Here is a 20,223-nt window from a genome sequence, read left to right on the forward strand (position 1 = left end):
ATGATTGCACTGACATTAAGGGACAACACTGATGATGCACATCATGTTTTGCTTTGATGTTGAACATTCCTAAATTGATTTGTGTTTCAATTTACCACACTTCAAACCACAGGGTGAAATTGTACTCCAGCATAGAAAGCATTGCATAAAAAGTGGGAGGGGTTAGGGGTCTTGCAGCATCTATTTGGTCTTGGCCGCCTTTCATTTTAGATATGTTCTTAATCTTCTGTCACCAGTGGATAGTATTTTAATTATTTTCTATGATTAAAAAGTACCAAAACAAAGAATAAATTGAACAAATCATCCCCACTATCCCCCAAAACATTCAGCTCTTATATATCAAGCACACTTATTAAATACACAAATACATAACTATAATACAAACAGACACTCTTCTAATAGCAGAATGTTCTGGCATATATCCATAAAATACTCCCTCAACAGTTACGCTTTTGTTCTGAAGGCGAGTTTGACACATTTCCGGTCTGTTCTATACGTTCCTTATGGCTAGCTTGATGCCTCGAGACGTCACTGGGCTACGGACGGTCCGAGTCAGCGCGAGCTTGCTTGGCCTGCAGGGACCCGGATGAGTGATTTCAAAATAAAAGCTCCCACTGAGACTTATGATGGAGACGGGACAATTAGCTGTTGAAAGAATATAGCAAAATAGGGGGAATATGTTTGATATGAGACTGTTTTCCGCCCCTAATTACCATTATTCAGGAATATGTGATTTCATATATCATTGTTGTTTTGTTTGTGATTTTTTTTATTGTTCATTCCGTACATTCACATACATATAACAAATACTAGAAAAAAAGTATATAAATATAGATCACATATATTTATTTAATATATTATTGTTAAGGGTTTACTAATATATGGTTAGAAATAATGATAAATGAATTGTATACCATGTCATAGTTTTCCCAGCACAAGCCTACCCCTCACATAAATCCTAATTTTAAACAGAAATACAACTTATTTATGTCTTGTTTTTGCTGTGCCCCTTTACAAAATTGAAATATAGCTCAATTTTGTCACAAGGGCCAAGATGGGGCCTTAAAACCAGGTATAACAGGACACCTTCATCATCCCACTTTACACTGTGCTTTTGTGCTGCTTACTTACTGAATTTCACCAGCATGAAATTAGACAATGTTGTATATGTGCAGAAGTGCCTGGTTAATCTTATAGACACTGCGCTGGAGGGCCTGAAAACAAAAGCTATTTTTATTTAGTAGTTGGATGTGGGCTCTTTCCCCATCAGATACCTGTTTAACTGACGGTGAGTCATTTATGTGGGACTAGAAAAAATAGCTTCTTGTTTGTGGAGGTAGATCACAGACTCAGACATCCCTCTCCTTCCATGCCTTATATGGGGCAGCAGTGCCCCTGAAAGTATCGCATTGTGTCACGATGAAGTCAGATGGGCTTTAATGGTGCCTTCAGGCGTAATAGGATATTTGATAAGTTATGAAAGAACGCATGACCGGAATACGAACTTACAGTTCGAAGAAGGTTTTTTTTTGGGAAATTACCTGAATCTCGCAGCAAACTCTCATGGCATTCAGAGGTGGATATTGTTAACCTACTTACTAAGCCATAAATTGTTGCTGTAAGTTTAGGAAAATTTTAGTTTTAGTTTAGGCATGTGTCAACTTAATCTGTTGTCCAGAAGCCCAAAGTAGCGTTATTAAATGTCTTGCTTTCTCCCAAACCCATCTATATTTAGTGTATTGTCATAGATGAGTAAAGAAACCAGAAAATATTGACATTAAAAATGCTTAATGCAGAGAATATTGTGTCTTTTTTCTTTACAAATTACTCAAACCAATTAATCGATCTTTAAAACACTTGGCAATTTATCTAATAGTTGGAAACATAGACTGTATAAAGTCATTGGTTGAAAGTAGTTGATATATCATTGGACCTCTACATGCTTGGTGTTATATTTATTTAACATGATTGTAAAAACATGTCTGTGGTCTTATTTCTCTTATTTTATTTTTTCAGTTTCTTGTACAAAGCCTTTGAGTAAATAATAAAATACAGTTAACCTCTCCGACGTCTTGTCAATGCATCTCTAGATAACTAAGTGTATTACCATTACATTTTCCGAGCAGACAGTGAACGCAGCAAGATTATACACCGGAGCTGATTCATCAAAAAGTCGTCCATCCTCTGATAAGACTTAAGAAGAATTAGAAGGTAAATATGTAATTGTATTGTTATATTTAAACTGGACTTTTGTTGACTTTTATTTGATCGTTTTGTTGCCACACGTTAAACCTTTGAGCATTCTGAATTTCCTAATTTCTCCTCCCTAAGCGGATCACTTGTTTCACATTAGAAGCTAACGATACCGGCGAACTCGTGTCTGCTGCTTAATATAATATCTTTATCGTGCCTGAAGTTATGTAAAACATGGTTTGATAGTGGATATTAATCCGCATTTACGAATGACTGCATATCACTAAAATGAATGAATTACAAGTAGCCTTTTGTGCTATGTGATGGCTAGCTGGGCGTGCTAATCCCCTATTTCCGCATTGATGATAGTCCGCCCTGGTCATGTTGTAGCTTGTCACCTGGATTTGAATTACACACGGTGCAACTCTGTCAAATGTATTGATTAGTATTTTCGCGTATATTGTTTGCGTTTGTATTATTTAAAGGCCCCAACACACGTTCTTTTGTATGGAGAAAATCCCAGGCCCAGACTCCATTTACTAATCTGGCAAAATTTGAACTATCCTGCTATTAATAACATAAAATCATGATGGAGTATGAAAACTAATTTTTTTTTTGAGAAACTAACATGGTGTTGATAATTCGGCATACAGTAAATCACCAAAAAGCACCTAGCTTTGATCAAATAATTACACTATCATTGTTGGTCAAAAGTTGCATGATGCCCATAAAAATGGGATTTAAAGAAGCTCAGGTCTGCTTGGTTGCTCAAGCGTATGCCGAATTGATGGATGGACTTTTATTAATAGGATCCTGTGTTTTAAAAAAAACATTACCTGTTTCTAACAGCAACAGGGCAAAAAAGGGTCTTAATTTTGAATGGAGTTTGGCGTGGTGGTTAGTCCCTGTATAAGGAGTGCATTTGTCAAGGATAATTGCTGTCATAAAAACATTCTTACTTCAAGCTAGCATGTCTCTTTGCATTAATATATTTGTCTCTTGATACTTTTTTCCCCATTCTAGCAACTATGAATGTCGATCATGAAGTCAGTTTGCTGGTGAAGGAGATTCAGCGACTCGGCAATAAAAGTGAGTCCATTCTCCTTGAAGTGCTTTGGCATGGCTGGACAGTTTGAAAGCCTGTTCATGCCATGCATTCTAATAATCCATAAGCATGCAATCATTATGTTGATTAGTAGCTTTAGCACACCACTTCTAAGGCTGGAAAAAAAGTCTTCACAGCAGAGGCAGTTCTAACACTTCTTAAGAGTCAGTACAGTTATTTAATATGTTGACTGTACAGAAGTTTTCCCCTCTATCTTCTGACTTGATAGTACCAATGTACACTTCACACTTAGGCCTGCATCCTTTGTTTTTCTCTTTATTTTTCTGTCTCTCAGACAGTTCTTAGACATGGATGTTTTTTCATGCTCTATGTTAATGCTGCATTCAAGTAATATTGGAGAGAGCTGCTTTGTCTCCAACTTGGAAAAACTAATGACAATCGGGTGGCAAAATAACTACAATGGCACTTAGTGCTTAACAATTATATGATTAGGTGATTAATAGTAGAATTATTATATACAAAATATTTATTAATGAAAGGATGAAAAAAAGTTGTAGCCCTAAAGCAACCATAACTAGTTATTACACTGGAATCACTTGTGATATTAACACTAATTCAAGCTATTAAAAGGAGCTTTACCCTGTAAGTATTTTCCTCTGGTGCAACTTTAACAACAACAGCGGGCGAAACTTCTTATAATAACGTACCAGGTTAGAACAATAGGAGGTTTTCATCATTATTCCCATTCTCCCAACATACCATGAACGCAACAGAATTGCACTTTTCTGTGTATTTCCCTACTGCTCTTGTGGCTACCTCTGCTAATACTAACTAGCACTCATTTTTACAGTTTATTCTAAATGAGAGAGCTTGGTTGAATCCCTTTTGCTTCATTGTAATTGTATAGTATGCAGAATTGTGTACTGTATGTTTAAAAGGACACAACAACAACCAAACTAGCTGTGTAGAATAAAATAAACTGCATCACTCTTTTATTACAGATGCTGATGGTAAAACCAGCGTGAAGTTCGGGGTCTTGTTTAATGATGACCAGTGTGCAAACATCTTCGAGGCCTTGGTGGGCACCCTGAGGGCAGCCAAGAGGAAGAAGATGATCGACTTCCAGGGCGAGTTGCTTCTTCAGGGCGTCCATGATAACGTTGATGTAATCCTGCTGAAAGAATGAGGCCAAGAAGTGTGGACCACATGAGCTCCACATGGTCATTATTCCAAATACTGAGCTTCTGCAGTGTACCGGCTTGTCACTGAGCTTCTGTTTCCAGTTATCTTCCTTCATGTATAAGGCTCAGTATTTGAATTCAAACATAATGACCAAACCGCCTTGATCAAACTGTAATGTTATGGACCAAGCTTTTCTGCATTTGATTTCACTGTGCCAAACAAAATCACAAAAAGGTATCTGAGAATAGTTTTCGTTTTTCATGGTCTGAATAACAGCCAAATCCATAGTTTCAGATGACAAGGAAAAGTTCTCTCTTACTCAGGCGCTGCTGTTTTATCAACAAGGGGTCTGACATGTCATTTTGATACACTTTTAAGACTATAAAGGCACAAACAGGAATGTAATAACTTGTTGAATGCATTCAGTTTGGTTTTGTTAATTCATAGGACCCAAATGCCTCTCTTGATGGTGTCACTGTTAGGATACAAAGACTCAGATAAAGATTGTGGCTACATTTAGCAACTTCTTTTCACATTTTCAATTGGCTTTCTGATCCTGACAAATTGTTTGTAGTGGACACATGTTTTTAAAGCTTCACTGGACAAATCTCATCCTCAACTTGCCAAGGCAAGTAAGACCACATTCCCTGAAAATCATGTAATGTGTTGAGTATTTTCCCTTTGAATCCAGTGCAGCTTTAAAAACAACAGGACACGTTTGTGTCCACCAACAGTGTCACCAAATGGCAGTCCCATTTATTGTTTACATGAGCCATCTATACTACCTCTTGTGGACTTTGTAAAAAGACATTATAAGACCAGTGCTTTTGGAAATCTAAGAACAATTCCTTCGTAGAAGCTACAAAGACAAAGTGCATTTCAAGATAGACTTTTGCACCTTTTTGTACTTACTGCAAACTGCTAGAGTAGTTTTTATTCCATCTTTTTTATAAGGAGTCAATAATGATTTTTTTTTTCTCAGCTAAACAAACTCCAAAACTGTTTGCCTTTCGTAAGAAATAGTTGATGAGCGAATGGCGAATGTATTTCTCGTGCAATTTTTATTAGTGCAGAATTACAGGGTGATTGGTGCCAAAATGCAAAAGATGAAATTGTAATGTTTCTCAGGACCAAATCTACCAAAATATGTTGAATAACTGTCCTGTGGCTTAAATTAGGTGTCCAGTTTGTGACACAATGTGTGCATTTATAGTTTTATTAGTTTAATTTTATTTTTCCAGTCTTTGTTCTGTACTGTAGGTCAAATGATACTTGCAGATCAGGCGTGGCCATTTCGCTTTCTTAATGCTTAAATATCATCAATATAAAACTGACTCCATACCAGCTTGGGGTGGGGTTTTTATGGAAGCCCAAAGTGGTCAAATTTAATAATATACGTGAACAGCAGGAAATTGTGAAATAAATAATTTTATGTATAAAAACATTCAAAACATGTTATAAAACACAAAATTGTTACTTTTTTTTAACTTCAATTCAATTAATTTTTTAAGTTTGTTTCATTATATACTTTTTGTTTAATCAATATAAGCAGTTTTATTCATATTGTTAAGTTAATTTCATATTATGTCAGTTTTTACTCACATAATTTATTTCACAATATCTTGTTTAGTTATTTAATTTTGACCACTTTGGGTCTCCGTAGCGTGGCTGCAGCCCTTTGAATATGAGAAGAGGCATTTGTCTTTGATACACAACAGAAGAAGAAACAATTTCCAAATGTTTCACCTGAATGTAACATTTTCTACTTTGTATTTGTGTTCTTCTGCATAATATCAAGCTTTTTACACTTCTCATTACATATAGGGCCTTTTGTCACCCGCACACCAGGCAATTATTAGCATCCTACTGCTGAGAGATGCAAAAGTGAGAAACCATGTCTCATCTGCAAGTATTATTTGACCAATTTCACATTAACTGCTGTCATATCAACCGGGTTTAATCTTATACGTTCAGGTGTTCGTTTCAGCTTGACTTGAATTATTTGTTGTTTGTTTTCTAAATCAAGAGACCATTCACTTGCTTGATGATTGTGCAATGATAGATAAAAAAATGTCGCAATCAAGGAAACTGATGGAGTTAGACAAATTCTAATTATGAATAACATTGAACTGTAGCCTACTAAAGAGATAATACAAACAATAGGCTAAGAAGAAGTCTGAAAGTTATGGAAATTGTCGAGAAAAGCAAAAGCGTGACGAGGGAACATGCTGCTTTCATCACTGTCATTTTGTATCATCCTGCTGTTGTTGCTCTGGAGTTAGTTTCAGACGACCTTCCTGAACATAAATGCAAACAGTACAGTACAAGTCAACATTTAGCAAGAGGAGAAAGTTGGGATCGGAGCAGTGCCAATACCTCGAGCCATTTCTGTGACCTAGTGGAATGCCTGCATGATGTGTTCAAGTGCGTCATTACTGTCTTTTGTATTGACAATAACACAGAACAGAGGTTTCTGTTACTCTCCGAGGAATAAAATCTTTACACTTGAAGCCTTGAACCTTGTTTCCTGTGTGTTTTGTGTAAGGGGAATATTTCACTTTAACTATACTTTACATTTATTTTAAAGCTTTAATTATTTTTTATTATTTTAGTAAATAAAATTGACAAATAAATTCTGATGTATAGTTTAATAGTTTCATCAATAAAGAACTTCTGAAAATAAGCACCCCTTCACCAGCTTCTACATAAAGTATATGCTTCAGATCTCTAGTTTCTCTCACATTTCACAGGTACTTTATTCTATGATACTTTTAATGTTTTGTTTTACAAATATTAAATGGCCAACAACGTTGGGACGATAATGGTTGATTTTAGTGTTTGAAGCGGTAAAATCCGAGCTTTCCCACAGAACCCGAACGCAGCATGAAACCGTTGACGGCCAGCGCGGGGGGCGGGGTCCTGTGACGTCAGGGGGTGGAAGAAAACAGCGGAGCAGGAATCAAAACAAGAGACGGACACGCCTTCGTTCTTAAAGGTTATAGCAGCTTATTCCTTGTAGCTGCTGCTGTCAGAGCTGCACAAAACCCTGCCTGTCGTCCACGAGGACCCCCAAAAACAACAACACAAAGAGAAAGCACTGCAAAAACACTGCAGGAATGGAGTCCACAGAAATGTCAGACGGCGGTGACAGCAGCCGTTGATAGAGGTCGAAAATAACACTTGACAGCCGAATCGTGTAAAATGCCCAACCAGAAGAACAACAAGGGAAAGAAAAGCAAACGCACTAACAGTAGCGGAGATGAGCAGGAAAATGGAGCCTGTGCGGCCCCAACAGGAGGCGCGGCCGCGGCGGCTGCACCCAGAAACGAGCGCTCAAGTGGTAAGAGAGGAAACGGACACAGATGTAGAAGTTTAGTGATGCTGCCTTCCTGCCAAAGGAAGCTCTGTCTTGTCTGTGCGACTGTGACATACATGCACTGCGACGTTGCAAATGTCTGTAACCCCCCTAACGCTTCTTTCAACACCGTGCCAAACTTCCATTTAATAATGCATCAATTTAAGGGTTCCTTGATTATCGGAAAATATAGGCTACATTGGTCTATCACGACTTGAGGCCTTGCATGGTTTTATTGATCGTTGTTGTACATCTGACCCAGCAAGAAGCTTGTATATAACTGCACTTAAATATCCGCTTGTTCAACTTATTTGCAGTATATGCAAAAGCCTCTGTAGTTTCGTTTCAGTACAAGAATATTGTGCTTAAGGCAGGCACACAAGTTGTAATGTTATTGAAACAGGTGTTGTTCGGTGTGTCAAATGTTAGCAGAATTAAAGAGCGAAGTTTCATTTTCGAAAATAGTCCTCAGTCTTGTTTTTGCACATTTGAGTCGGATCCGATAAGTACCAGATCCTTAAATTGACTGATTTATGAATTGAATTTGGCGTGTGAAGCTCTTCTTGGAAAAGGGACTACCTCCTATGAAATTGGCATTCATTGTTGTCAAATGTAGCCTCAGGAAGTTCTAATGAAACAATGCATCACGTGTATGAATGATATTACATCTTAATCGATGCTGTTACATACTGTATAATGTGTTAGCTTCCATGCAGGCCTCAGCTGTCTTCTCTTGACGCGCACCTTACTGTCCACAGTTTTTGGTCGTGGCCTTCCTCAAAGGGTAGTACTGACACCTCACCGCTTGTCTGCGCACTCAAGTTCAACTTCATCCACAACAGACTCACAGTGGCTATAAAACATGTCATACTGCATGGCTGCATGCACTTTTAAATGCGGAACAAAGGTTTTAAGTAGACCTGAATATAAGAAAAAGGGATATCAGAACACATGTAGGTCAATAAGTGGTGCAATACATTAATTTTATTATACTGTGATATATCTCCTAATGAATACCTGATATATTTACATTATGTACTTGTTTTTATTTTTTCAAAACATGAATGTGTTTTTTAAGATATTTTCGCCAAAAGCAGAAATTATTCATATGTGAATAAATAAGTAGTAATTCACCTATCGGCCAGTTTATACATAAAAAAGGATTTAAGCATCTTTTAAAACAAAATTTAAAACATTCAACGGATCTAGCTTCTTAAACTTTACGGCTATTTCTTGTCTTATAATAAGATGATTGGATGGCTTACCTGCTGTCTACCTACCTACCTGGCTGCCGCCCCTGAAGGTAGTGAGCTCATCACACCATAATGACAAAAAGCTAGTTTGAGGCAGTGAACAACTTATTTCGCCTTTTCATGGACCTCTCCTGCACCATATGCATGGCAGTGCACTTTCAATTGTTTAGGGGAGGGCTGTCGTCAAAGTTATGAGTATAAGTTAGAAATTATAGTAAACTCAATAACCTCTGGGGTTTGGACTGTTTGGGGAAAAAACAAGTTATTTGATCAATCAATCTTATTAGGAGCCCAATCAACAGGGTTTGCACCAATAAAACTATGTAAACTTTATCAGAAAAAATATGCAACATTTATTTTACATCATACAACTACTTCTTGTGTGGATCGTTGGCTCAGCTGTGATGCTCTGCTACATGAGCTGCAGAGAGGTTTGTAAACTCGGAGAAGGGCTGGGCGAAAAATCCTACATCACAATATAGGATTTTTCATATCTCGATCACGATTTATATCACGATATCGTGATTTAACAAATAATTAGTCTATATGAAATAACCACATGGTAAAGCCTATTTTTGGATCCTGTGTGAATTAAATACTTAATAAAAAGAACAGAGACTTTTCTGCACGTTAATGTCCATGTAAATAAACAGCGCCTCCCTCTGTGATTCAGGTTCACTCCCACGTGCAGGGATTAGAACGTAAAGCGTAAAGCAGTTCAGCTACTGGTTTTGTGACATCACGATAGAGCCAATACAGAAAAGCACATACGATATACATTTTTATATTGTTTTAAGGATATATATAGTGTCGTATTGCCCAGCCCGATGTCGGAGCATGTTCTTCCAGACAAACAATGTGAAGAATCATACTTAAAGCATGCTTATAATACACGCGTTAAATGTAATGTATAAAACGTGTTGATATGGTGCATTTTGGAAAAGATATCCTGATGATACCGATTGATCTGTTAACAAATCTGCCAGTCGATAAATAGATGGGGCTCTAATTTCATTGCCACAACATAATATTCCTGCTAAATGAATTTAGCAACAATAAATCATTAAGTAAATCTGTGTATTGTATCCCTACATTAAACTTTTGTTTCCTTTTCAGAGCATTAGTAAAGTGCAGAGCTGAGTCAGCTCTAAATGTCCTTACAGAGCAGCGGTTTATTTCTGTGTTTATGCATCTCAAGTTTCATTTAAGCTGAACTATGACCTCGGTGTAGCCCAAAAAATGATGCACAGGGCTAAAAATGCTCCAGAGAGTGTATTTATTCTCCTCTGTGTGGTGACGTTAGAGAAGAATGGGGAAGAAGAAAAAAAAAGGCTCTGACAGCGTACCGGAAAACGAGAGAGGAAACGATCCCCCTACACACACCCACAGTGTTTTATCATGAGCTTCTTCTGCTGCAGACTGTGTGCCCACATTTGCTTGATTCACATCCAGACTTGACAGTTGGCAGGGTTTGAATAGAGCTGCTCTCAGGCCTGGATGCCCTAGTTGAATTTCATGATAGTAAATGAAGAGGGTTGTGGACTGTTGTTTGAACAAAAGAAGTCATTTTATTAAGACATTTAAAGTTATCATATAGGTGGAAATCGGGCAACATGTTCTCCCTTAACAATATATACAGATATAACATTGATAGGCTTATTGTCTCTTAAAGATATCATGCATGCTATCTCACGATTATGACTCAATTAATCACATGCTGTTAAATCTTTATCACTATTTCCTAGAGCCACAGTTAAAGTCCGCTGCGTGACTTCGGGGGGCAAAATGAAACATTCAGATTGTTTGTTTGCTGCATGTCTTTGTGCAAACCCCAAAGATATTCAGTTAACAATCATTCAAGACGAGGAAATGAAGCCAATTCTCACATTTGAGAAAATGGATTAAAAGATTATCCGTCTTGTTCATATCGGCTCAAAATGATTAGATAATTGATGTTAAACATAACAAGCAAAATGAAACATAGAATGTGAATCATTAGATTTTTCGAGCGTATTTAATCTGACTATTAAGTGGATTTCTTTGTTTTGTTTTGTATAAAAAGAGGATTTTCTTGAGTTTTTCAGGATGTCATATTGGGCTCTAGGAGCCATTTTTTTACACTGTCTTCTAGTGTTTATCACCAAACAACTGATTAATTGAGAAAATATTTGGCAGATTAATAAACAATAAAAAAACTTTAATTGCACCCTAAATTTTCATATGTTTGCATTTAAGACTGCTACTGGAAAATGAGCAATTAAAGGCTGCTATTTTCCACTATTTCTATTTCATAGACCATTGATTAAAGAACTAATCTCGAAGTTCTGACTTTCATTCTACTTGGCGGCACCTTATGGCGATAAAACTCAATTGCAGACGCACATGTCCCAGATAACCAGACGTCCACAGTTGGCTCCGGTTGTAACTGATTTTCCTGGCTGACGGTCGCTTTCCTTTTCAGACTGTTTGCTTCATCTGAGCATCGAGTTTGTTTATTTTTCTTTGTATTTTCACTTATTGTTGAAGTTGTATCTGTAGTCATCCATCTTTTCTTTGTTTGTTCAGCCATAGTAGATTACTGTTTACTCGCAACACTCGCAGAGAGCGGAAAAGCAGCCGCTTAGCTCCGCCTACCGTCTCTGGCAGACCAACCACTGCTGGCTGATGGAGAACACGTCACTAACTGGGCGCCGCTTGGGATTTTAAAGTCGCCACAGACACCCAGTCTGTAATACTGCAAATACAAAGGCTTTCATCAGTGGGCCATAGGCTCAATCACCATTGTGTTACCTAATTCAGCGGTAGATAGTCTAGACTATTATGATTATATCTTTAATAGAATATAAAGACTGATCTCAGATAATGAAATCTCCTCTTCCTCCTCTCTGTACTCTCTCAGAGGTCCAGTGTGCGACGCCGCTCGGCTGCAGCCTGGGCCGCCCCATCGACCTGGAGAAGGACGACTACCAGCGCGTCCTCTGCAACAACGAGCTCTGCCCTTACGGAAACTGGATGCACCTGCAGTGTTTCTACGAGTGGGAGAGCTCCATCCTCGTCCAGTTTAACTGCATCGGCCGCGCTCGCTCCTGGAACGAGAAGCAGTGCCGGCAGAACATGTGGACCAAGAAGGGCTACGACCTGGCCTTCAGGTTTTGCTCGTGCCGCTGCGGCCAGGGTCACCTGAAGAAAGACACGGACTGGTACCAGGTGAAACGCATGCAGGACGAGCGCAAGAAGAAGCCATCAGAGAGGAGCACGGGGAGGAACGGGGCCAGTGGAGGAGCGGCAGGGCCCGGGGATGGGGTTTTTGATGAGCCCAAGAAAAGTAAGACACCAGCAGGAGCAGTGGGAGGAGGTAAGCTCCCCCACAGAGCCTCAAGTCAGGAATTACCTCGCAGACAATCAATGGACCGTCAGAACTCTACAGAAAGAGGAGCAGTAGGAGGAGCAGGAGGACCCTTTTGTCTGGGGCCTCCTCAGAAGTCTCCCTGTGACTCTCCGGGACAGTCTCCTCCAGCCGGTTACCCTTTCTCCCCTACCGCTCCCCTCGGACCAGGAGGAGGAGCGGGATTGCGAGGCTCCCGTCCTCTGGGAGAGTTCCTCAAATCAGCCGTCCACATGGACCCGCAGAGGAAACACCTCCTGGTCGGGGGAGCTCTCGGTCGGGGCGGCGGCTGCTCGATGGGAGCCTCAGGGGGCGGAGCTCACCTCGACCCCGGGTCTGTCCTCCCCCTGCCGCTCTCTTTCGCCCTCCCGCTCCACCACCGCCTCACCTCTGGCAGCGTGGGTGACGGGACCCACTCCCACCCAGTGCAGTTCCTGAGGAGGCTGGACCTCTCGGAGCTCCTCACCCACATCCCCCGACACAAACTCAACACCTACCACGTGCGCATGGAGGACGACGCCCAGGCAGGCCAGGGAGAAGAGCTGCGCAGGTACACTGTAAAACATGTGCTACAACTATTCTGGCCCTTTTGTACCTTTTTAATGTATAAAGCCAGGCACTACAAATACCAGAATGTGCACCACTAAATGATTACATATTTGATATTTGTGGCTTAAGGGATTTGTAGTCCACACTCTGAGTCTGTCTGTGTGTCCTTCAGGTTCATCCTGTCAGCTCTCAGTGCGAGTCAGCGAAACGTGGTGAACTGTGCGCTGTGCCACAGAGCGCTGCCCGTGTTTGAACAGTTTCCTCTGGTGGATGGGACCCTGTTTCTCAGCCCCTCTCGCCACGACGAGATTGAGTACGACGTCCCCTGCCACCTTCAAGGTCGGTCCCTGTTTCAAGGTCATGGCACTAGCCTCTATAGTTACTGAACACAAATGCTTACAGGAGCAATTCGCGCCTGGAAAAAGCCACTGTCGGTCAAAGCTGGTGTTCTCTGTAATCGTTAGAAGCAATAATATTTGAAATCGGCGCCATAGCTGTGGAGAAACAGCTCGTGGTTTCGCCCATTCTACATTCCTACAACACCCAGCGTGCATTGCGCCCCTCCCTCTGAAAGGAACGGCCCAGCGAGAGACGCTGGAGTGAAATACTACCATTTTCACTGCAGGCAACGGAGCGGAACAGAATCCGAAATACGTCGAGAATATACCGGTGGATCGTCTGAAAAATCTTCAGGTCTGCAGTCTACATTTCAAACCTGATGATTTTGAGCGAGACATGCGTCGGAGGCGGCCGTCCTAGACTGAGGAAGTGTAGTTTAGCGAGCTCCTTGGCCTCCGCCAGATGACGCGTTTAACGTAGTCTGGCGGAGTCTGGCGGGGGGCCCATTGGAGAAGTGGATAGTGTCCTTCAAAGGCACAGAGCCTTTCCTACCATAAAGGCATGAGCTCCCCATAATAGCATGATAGGACTGAGGTTGAAAATTAGTGAACTGGCCCTTTAAAGTATAGAGTTACTGAGCTCAAGATGGTGCAAAGATTTAGTACATTTAATCCACAAATAATAAAAATCCTAAAGACAAACAGACAAGGACAATCCATCAATAAGCCATAGACAGTACACAGACATTAGAGGCTTTCTGCTGGCTTCTGCCCAGTCCAGCATGAATGTTCATTAGCACAGCGGCAGCGTGAAGCTCCTTTGATGTGTTCGCCCAAAGGCTTTGATATGTATGGTCCTTGATATGCATCAATATGAAAGGATAAGTTATTCAGTTTTCTTGCTTTTCTGACGGCCAGAATATAAATGTTGGAGAAGAGAGAAGTGGATCTTAAATGAAGAAGATGTACTCTGAAAAAGAGAGGATTTAAAAGGTGGACGTTGCCTTTTGTGTTTAAAGATAGTTAAGACCGGGGCGCTGGTTTAGCTCAGTCGGTAGAGCAGGCGCCCCATATACAGAGGCTACAGTCCTCGACGCACTGATCGCAGCCTCGACTCCCTGTCTGCCGATTATTTGGTGCACGTCACCCCCCACTCTCCCCTCCCCACATTTCCTGTCTCTCTTCAGCTGTCCCATCTAATAAAGGCAAAAAGCCAGAAAAATCATGTTTTAAAAAAAAAGATAGTTAACACTGTTTAATCACTTAAAGGGCCAGTTCGCCAATTTTCAACCTCAGTCCTATCATGCTATTATGGGGAGCTCATGCCACGTTAAACGCGTCATCTGGTGGAGGCCAGGGAGCTCACTACTACTCTTCCTAAGTCTACGACGCCCACCTCTGATGTCATGTCTCGTTCAAAATCGTCAGGTTTGAAATGTAGACTGCAGACCTGAAGATTTTTTAGACGATCCACCGGTATATTCTCGACGTATTTCTGTTTCTGTACCGCTCTGAGCCACTGCATGCAGCGTTGTATTTCACTCCAGCTTCTCTCGCTGGGCCGTTCCTTTCAGAGTGAGGGGCGCAATGCACGCTGGGTGTTGTAGGAATGTAGAACGGGTGAAACCACGAGCTGTTTGTACAACTTTCTCCACAGCTCTGGCGCCAATTTCAAATATTATTACTTTTACAGAGATTACAGAGAACACCAGCTTTGACTGACAGAGGCTTTTTCCAGGGGAGAACTGTTCAGTTCGGAGCTTCATTTTGATCTGAGAAAATTGGAAATTGGTTTGTTTTTCTTTAGCAAATTGACTCGGACTTATTCTACAATTCAACAACAAAAACACACTACAACACCATAATCACATGTCTGTCTCTGAAAGCATCCATGTTTACAGTGATTTAGGTGATAAACTGGTATTGTATCTCTATTGTGTTTAACTGTACTTGGGGAGCCTTAATCAGTCCGTCCAGGATTTCGCAGCATTTTCTGTTATTGGCTGATTTGGTGGCAGCTTTTTAAAAAGGTTGCAATGAAAGTTGCAATGTTCTGAGCCTTTATTTTTGTCTTTAACATATTACACATCCACTGTGAGCGAGTGGAAAAAACACTCCAATAAAGCAATCTATTGGCTGAGCGAGCTGTTTATCTTCTAAGGTCACTTTCGGTCCTGTACCGTCTCAAGATGCCAAATAATATGTGTAAAAACTGAATGACTCTAAAGTCAATAGCCATAAAATGCTCGTTTTACACTGCACAAATGCAATCCATATTAGGGAGGTAGAATCTACAGGTTATTTAATAGATTTTTACTGTTCTACTTGTTATTTCAGCTGCTGCATAAAACAATTGATAAAAGACAGGTGGATTACTGTCCCACTGTACAATGAATATTTAAAATCAGCACTGTCACAATATCAGAAACAAGTAAGTAATACAATAAAAGATGCCTTCAGATGTTTATACAACATCGCAGACATCAGGGGATCAATATCTATATTTTGAATATCAAAGAAGTGAGTTCAGCGACGTTAATGACTTTGCACGTGCAGGGAAACAGGATGATTGATCAAATTAGTGGGAAAAACTGCAGCAATTTGCCAGAAATGCAAGGTTGTGAAATTGGTTGAATTCACAGGAATGCTGTTTTACTTCCTGGAGGCACTGCTTAATTTAAAGGACAACACTTAATAAAATGCATGCAGGGCCTTTTTGGCACACTTGAACATTCAAAACAGGGACAGAATATAATGAGGGAGAGCATCTGCTGTCATTTTGCTTTCATGTTATGCAGACATAAGAATATAAAAATGTTCATTGCATATAAAACATGTTAATAAAGCTGCAGTCACCAGCGCATACGCCTTCAAAGAGACATTATCGGACCTTAACGATAACATTGTTGAGCAATGTTTTATATAACAGTCTCCCCTAGTCGATGATTTTGTTGGTCTTCTGTCACCGTGAGATTTTTTGATAATGTCTCAAAATATTTGAATGTTTTTTTTTCAGTACTTAAAGAGCTTTTTTTGACAGTTTACTAAGAAGTAGTTGTTGTACCGGCCTGAAACAAGTCCTGCAGAAGTTGTACAGAGCTGCAAAAGTCTCTTTTTGGTGTTTTCCAGGCTCTACTTTAAAATTAAAAAACATAATTTATATTATAGGCTGCATAGTTTGATTAGAGGACAAGTTTGCTGACTGTCCACTAGCTCAGTCACACAGGCCGCCCTGGTCTTTATATCGAATCAAAGCTTTATTTGCTTGTGCTGTAGAACATTTGTTTATTTTATTGACTTTCACGGCTAATTAGAGAAGACAATATGACTTGCAATTTAATTAAGATAACCCTAACTATGTTTCTTCTTTTTCAGGCAGGTTAATGCACTTGTACGCCATCTGTGTGGACTGTTTAGAAGGCGTCCACAAGATCGTCTGCATCAAATGCAAGTCACGCTGGGACGGGAGCTGGCATCAACTGGGCACCATGTACACCTACGATATACTGGCTGCTTCACCCTGTTGCCAGGTAGAAACACAGATCTCTGACGGGCAGAAAACGTTTACATTTGGCCTCCTTTTTCTTTGCAGCTTCTAGCTAGTTTCAAACTAGTAATTTGGGGGTGCGCAGCTGAAATTTAAAGGGACAGTTCACCAGTTTTACACAATGCTCGTCATGAGTCGAATTACTCCGGCTGTGAAAACAGCACTAGAGAAATTTAGAAACCAGTAGCATCATCGAATCAAAGGCCATCAGTCAAAAGCTATAACTCATAAGAAGTCTCCTCTTAAGGGGGACAGTTAGGTTAGAATGAATGGGAAGTATCTGATTTAGTCTGTTGACAGCATAACATTATATAATTTCTAAGCGTTATCACATGAGAGGGAGTGATCACTGGGATTAGGCACGAGGAAATGCAGTACAACATCAGGACGTCGAATGTGATATTGCTGTTGTACAACAGTAATACAAGCGGCAAATAGTTAACAGTAACAATCAACTGATGGACTGTTGTTGCCGAGCAACCCAAACATTCTCCTGCACTCTGTGTCTACAGGTTGCCACAGATCAGCTGTTTGTTATCATGTACATTTATTGTTTTAATTTATCATCGATCAGTGAAAGAAGAGTCTGCTGTGTGATTCAGAGGTACCAGCCTGATAAATGTAGACATACACGGTCTGCTGGGATGTTCATTAACATATTTAGTACACCTGCCTGAGGCGGAGTGATACACAGAGTGAAAAGTCCCAGTGATGTTGTTCTCTATTGCTGTGTCCCAAACTGCATACTAACGTACTGCCTACATACTCAAACAGTATGTACTGCATGCTGCCCACTAACCTGACTATTAGGATGCCGCTGGCATCATACTCAGAGCCGTCTCTCCGTATCACGTGACTTAATCGTTTACGTATGTCCGGTTTGATCTCCGGTCCATCTCCGCCATAGTAGAAGCTGAATAGCCGCAATGCATTTTGGGGCGGTTGAGTACAACCAGTGAGCTCCCGTCTCATACTCAAATATCCGGGCCGATCTAGTATACATCCAGGCATTTCTCGCATACACAAAATTGCATACTAGGAGATGGGAACGCATGACATACTCAATTTTACGTCACGGTTAGTATGATTAGTATGATAGTATGCAGTTTTGGACACATCGTGTATCAGCACTCATGCAAAGCCTGTTGTCCAATCAGATTACTTGGTCGGACAACAACTGTTGTGTAGTGTTTTATATTGATTGAATATCAATTAAAACGTTTTGAAACTATTACAGCTGGCAGTTTGAGAAATGAAATTTTAGTAGCTATATTCTGTAGGTAAGAACTAGTTTGTGTGGTGAAAAACTTTTGGTAACTCTATATGACACAACTTCTGATTTTTACAGCGCAATTGTGCTGTATGAATCAGGTACAAATAAAATATGTAGTGGTTCCTCAATATATATCATTGTCATCTAAACAGTAATAGAGAAATTATTTATGCCAGAATAAGTTCAGTTTACATTCGTGTTAGAAACAATAAAGTAACCTCACTGTAACCCCACAGTATTGGTAGCATATTAAATAATAACTGTAAAGGTGAAGAACATCAGTACCGCCCTGTTAACTGACCTACGTCTCCTCTCCCCCCCTGTGTGTCCTCAGGCTCGTCTGAACTGTAAGCACTGCGGGAAGCCGGTGGTGGACGTCCGAGTCGGGATGCAGTATTTCTCCGAGTACAGTAACGTCCAGCAGTGCCCTCACTGTGGCAACCTGGACTATCACTTTGTTAAACCTTTCTCCTCCTACAAAGTACTTGAGGCTTATTGACAAATGCTCCTCGTGCATGCTAGTTAAGCTGCTTTTGTTCCATTTTGTTTTCTAACACAATCTAGGAAAGATTTTATTTTTGGGGCCTTAAGGTGCTTTATTGTTTTTAAGTTCTCACTTTTTAAGAATAGGAAAGTACGAGTCTAGTTCAAAATTCAAAAAGAGGTTCAGAGGCAGTATCTCTGCTGTTAAGAGAAAGGTGTTGATAAAGTGTGGAGCTGACAAGTGATGTCAAACAAACACGTTTATCTGTGACAAGTGAATGTATCTGTACGCCAAATTTGCTTTTATTTTTATTTTTTACCAAAAACATAAATCTCGAATAAAGCAGAGAAAGATATGCATTAGTGTTTGTGTAATATCTCCATTCCATATAAAACATTACTGACAAGGATCACAGCCTCTTACGGGAAATTCTCATCCTTTAGCTTGTCTAAAATAGTCACACCCCCTGTGCTGTCAAGTGGGGACCCACCTCTCCTTCCTGATCTGTTAGTCTGTCCTCTAATATGTCCATTATGTATTTTAAAGTCGAGCTGAAACGGCACTTCAAGAGTATCTAGCTTCCGCATCGTGACGTATGTCCGAGTGAACAGGACGTGCAGGCGGGGCGTATCATTAGAGGGATTTGATTTGATCGTTGAGAAGTGGGCGTAGACAGACGTTCTCCACAGCGCAGTAGCTAGCTAACTGACCGAGCGTTCTTGGTGCTCTGCGGCTAAATGTTGCAGATTGATTGGTTGAAATTGTTTGGTGCTAACTTACGTAAGCACGCGTGAAATTTAGTTTTACCGGAAGAAAAAATGATCAGATTTTGATATAAGAATACGAAGAAATGGTTTTTTTTTTCCGGCCTATATTGTCAAATAGATGCACAATATTACCGGGGATGTGATCTAAAAGGATTAAAATGACATTTTTCATTTCACCTCGACCTTAAGGCTGTGTGAAGGTTAAGGTTATGGTAAGGATTGGAGCATGACCGTACGTAGACTGTAAATAAGAAGTGGATTTAGCCACCATCGGGTCAACCACTGGTTTATGTACTCCACTTCCGCAGCCTTGAGTTTGGCCTTTTAACCACTGCCTTCTTGTGTTTTGGAGTGAACTGACCATATTTGAAAAAGAGGGTGGATACCCAAGAGTCATCAGCCCTTTTTACACTGCGGTTCCACCACAGGGCCGTAATGACGCTCCGCTTTTATGCCACCTTTGCCATGTACATTGAACCAAGCAACCCCAGCAAAAAGCCGGAGTGTGTGTTTTCACATAGTGTTCCAGCGTCGCAGAAGGAAAACGTGTGCTTCACTTACACCCCTTTCCCACCACAATTAGGGCGTTGACGCAGGTTTTTCAGACTCGGGGAGACTCGCTTATAAATGCTGGTTGTCTTGTTTCCCATTGCCAGTAGAGTACGCTCCTTTCGGTCTCTTTTCTGCTGCGTCACCGTCTGACGTCACAAACCTGCCGGAACCAGGGTTAGTAAACAATTGTACGCATAATGGACATACATTAAACTATTTGATAAGCAGCACGGAGGTCTTTATTGTATCGATTACTCATTCAGTCAATTTATCAAACTC

General features: G+C 40.4%; 2 protein-coding genes across 3 annotated transcripts; both read left to right on the plus strand.

Annotated features, from left to right (window-relative positions):
- The first annotated feature begins 2,124 nt into the window (after positions 1 to 2,124).
- abracl (ABRA C-terminal like) lies at positions 2,125 to 6,977 on the plus strand. The gene is made up of 3 exons (XM_069683418.1): positions 2,125 to 2,211; positions 3,217 to 3,282; positions 4,261 to 6,977. Exons 2-3 carry the CDS (start codon positions 3,222 to 3,224, stop codon positions 4,443 to 4,445), a joined length of 246 nt encoding a protein of 81 aa, XP_069539519.1. The 5' UTR covers positions 2,125 to 2,211; positions 3,217 to 3,221; the 3' UTR covers positions 4,446 to 6,977.
- A 409-nt stretch (positions 6,978 to 7,386) lies between these two features.
- On the plus strand, positions 7,387 to 18,980 carry heca (hdc homolog, cell cycle regulator). 2 transcript variants are annotated; one of them, XM_069683498.1, is made up of 5 exons: positions 7,387 to 7,781; positions 11,949 to 12,984; positions 13,156 to 13,322; positions 16,697 to 16,851; positions 18,476 to 18,980. In XM_069683498.1, exons 1-5 carry the CDS (start codon positions 7,643 to 7,645, stop codon positions 18,638 to 18,640), a joined length of 1,662 nt encoding a protein of 553 aa, XP_069539599.1. In that variant the 5' UTR covers positions 7,387 to 7,642; the 3' UTR covers positions 18,641 to 18,980. The 2 variants fall into 2 exon arrangements, with proteins under 2 accessions (XP_069539599.1, XP_069539606.1); XM_069683505.1 differs by lacking the exon at positions 13,156 to 13,322 and having other exon boundaries at positions 18,476 to 18,583.
- Positions 18,981 to 20,223: the final 1,243 nt, after the last annotated feature.

Source organism: Semicossyphus pulcher, unplaced genomic scaffold (assembly GCF_022749685.1).
Source record: "Semicossyphus pulcher isolate SPU_LCO1_2020_fin unplaced genomic scaffold, fSemPul1.0.p SCAF_11, whole genome shotgun sequence".
NCBI lineage: Eukaryota > Metazoa > Chordata > Actinopteri > Labriformes > Labridae > Semicossyphus > Semicossyphus pulcher.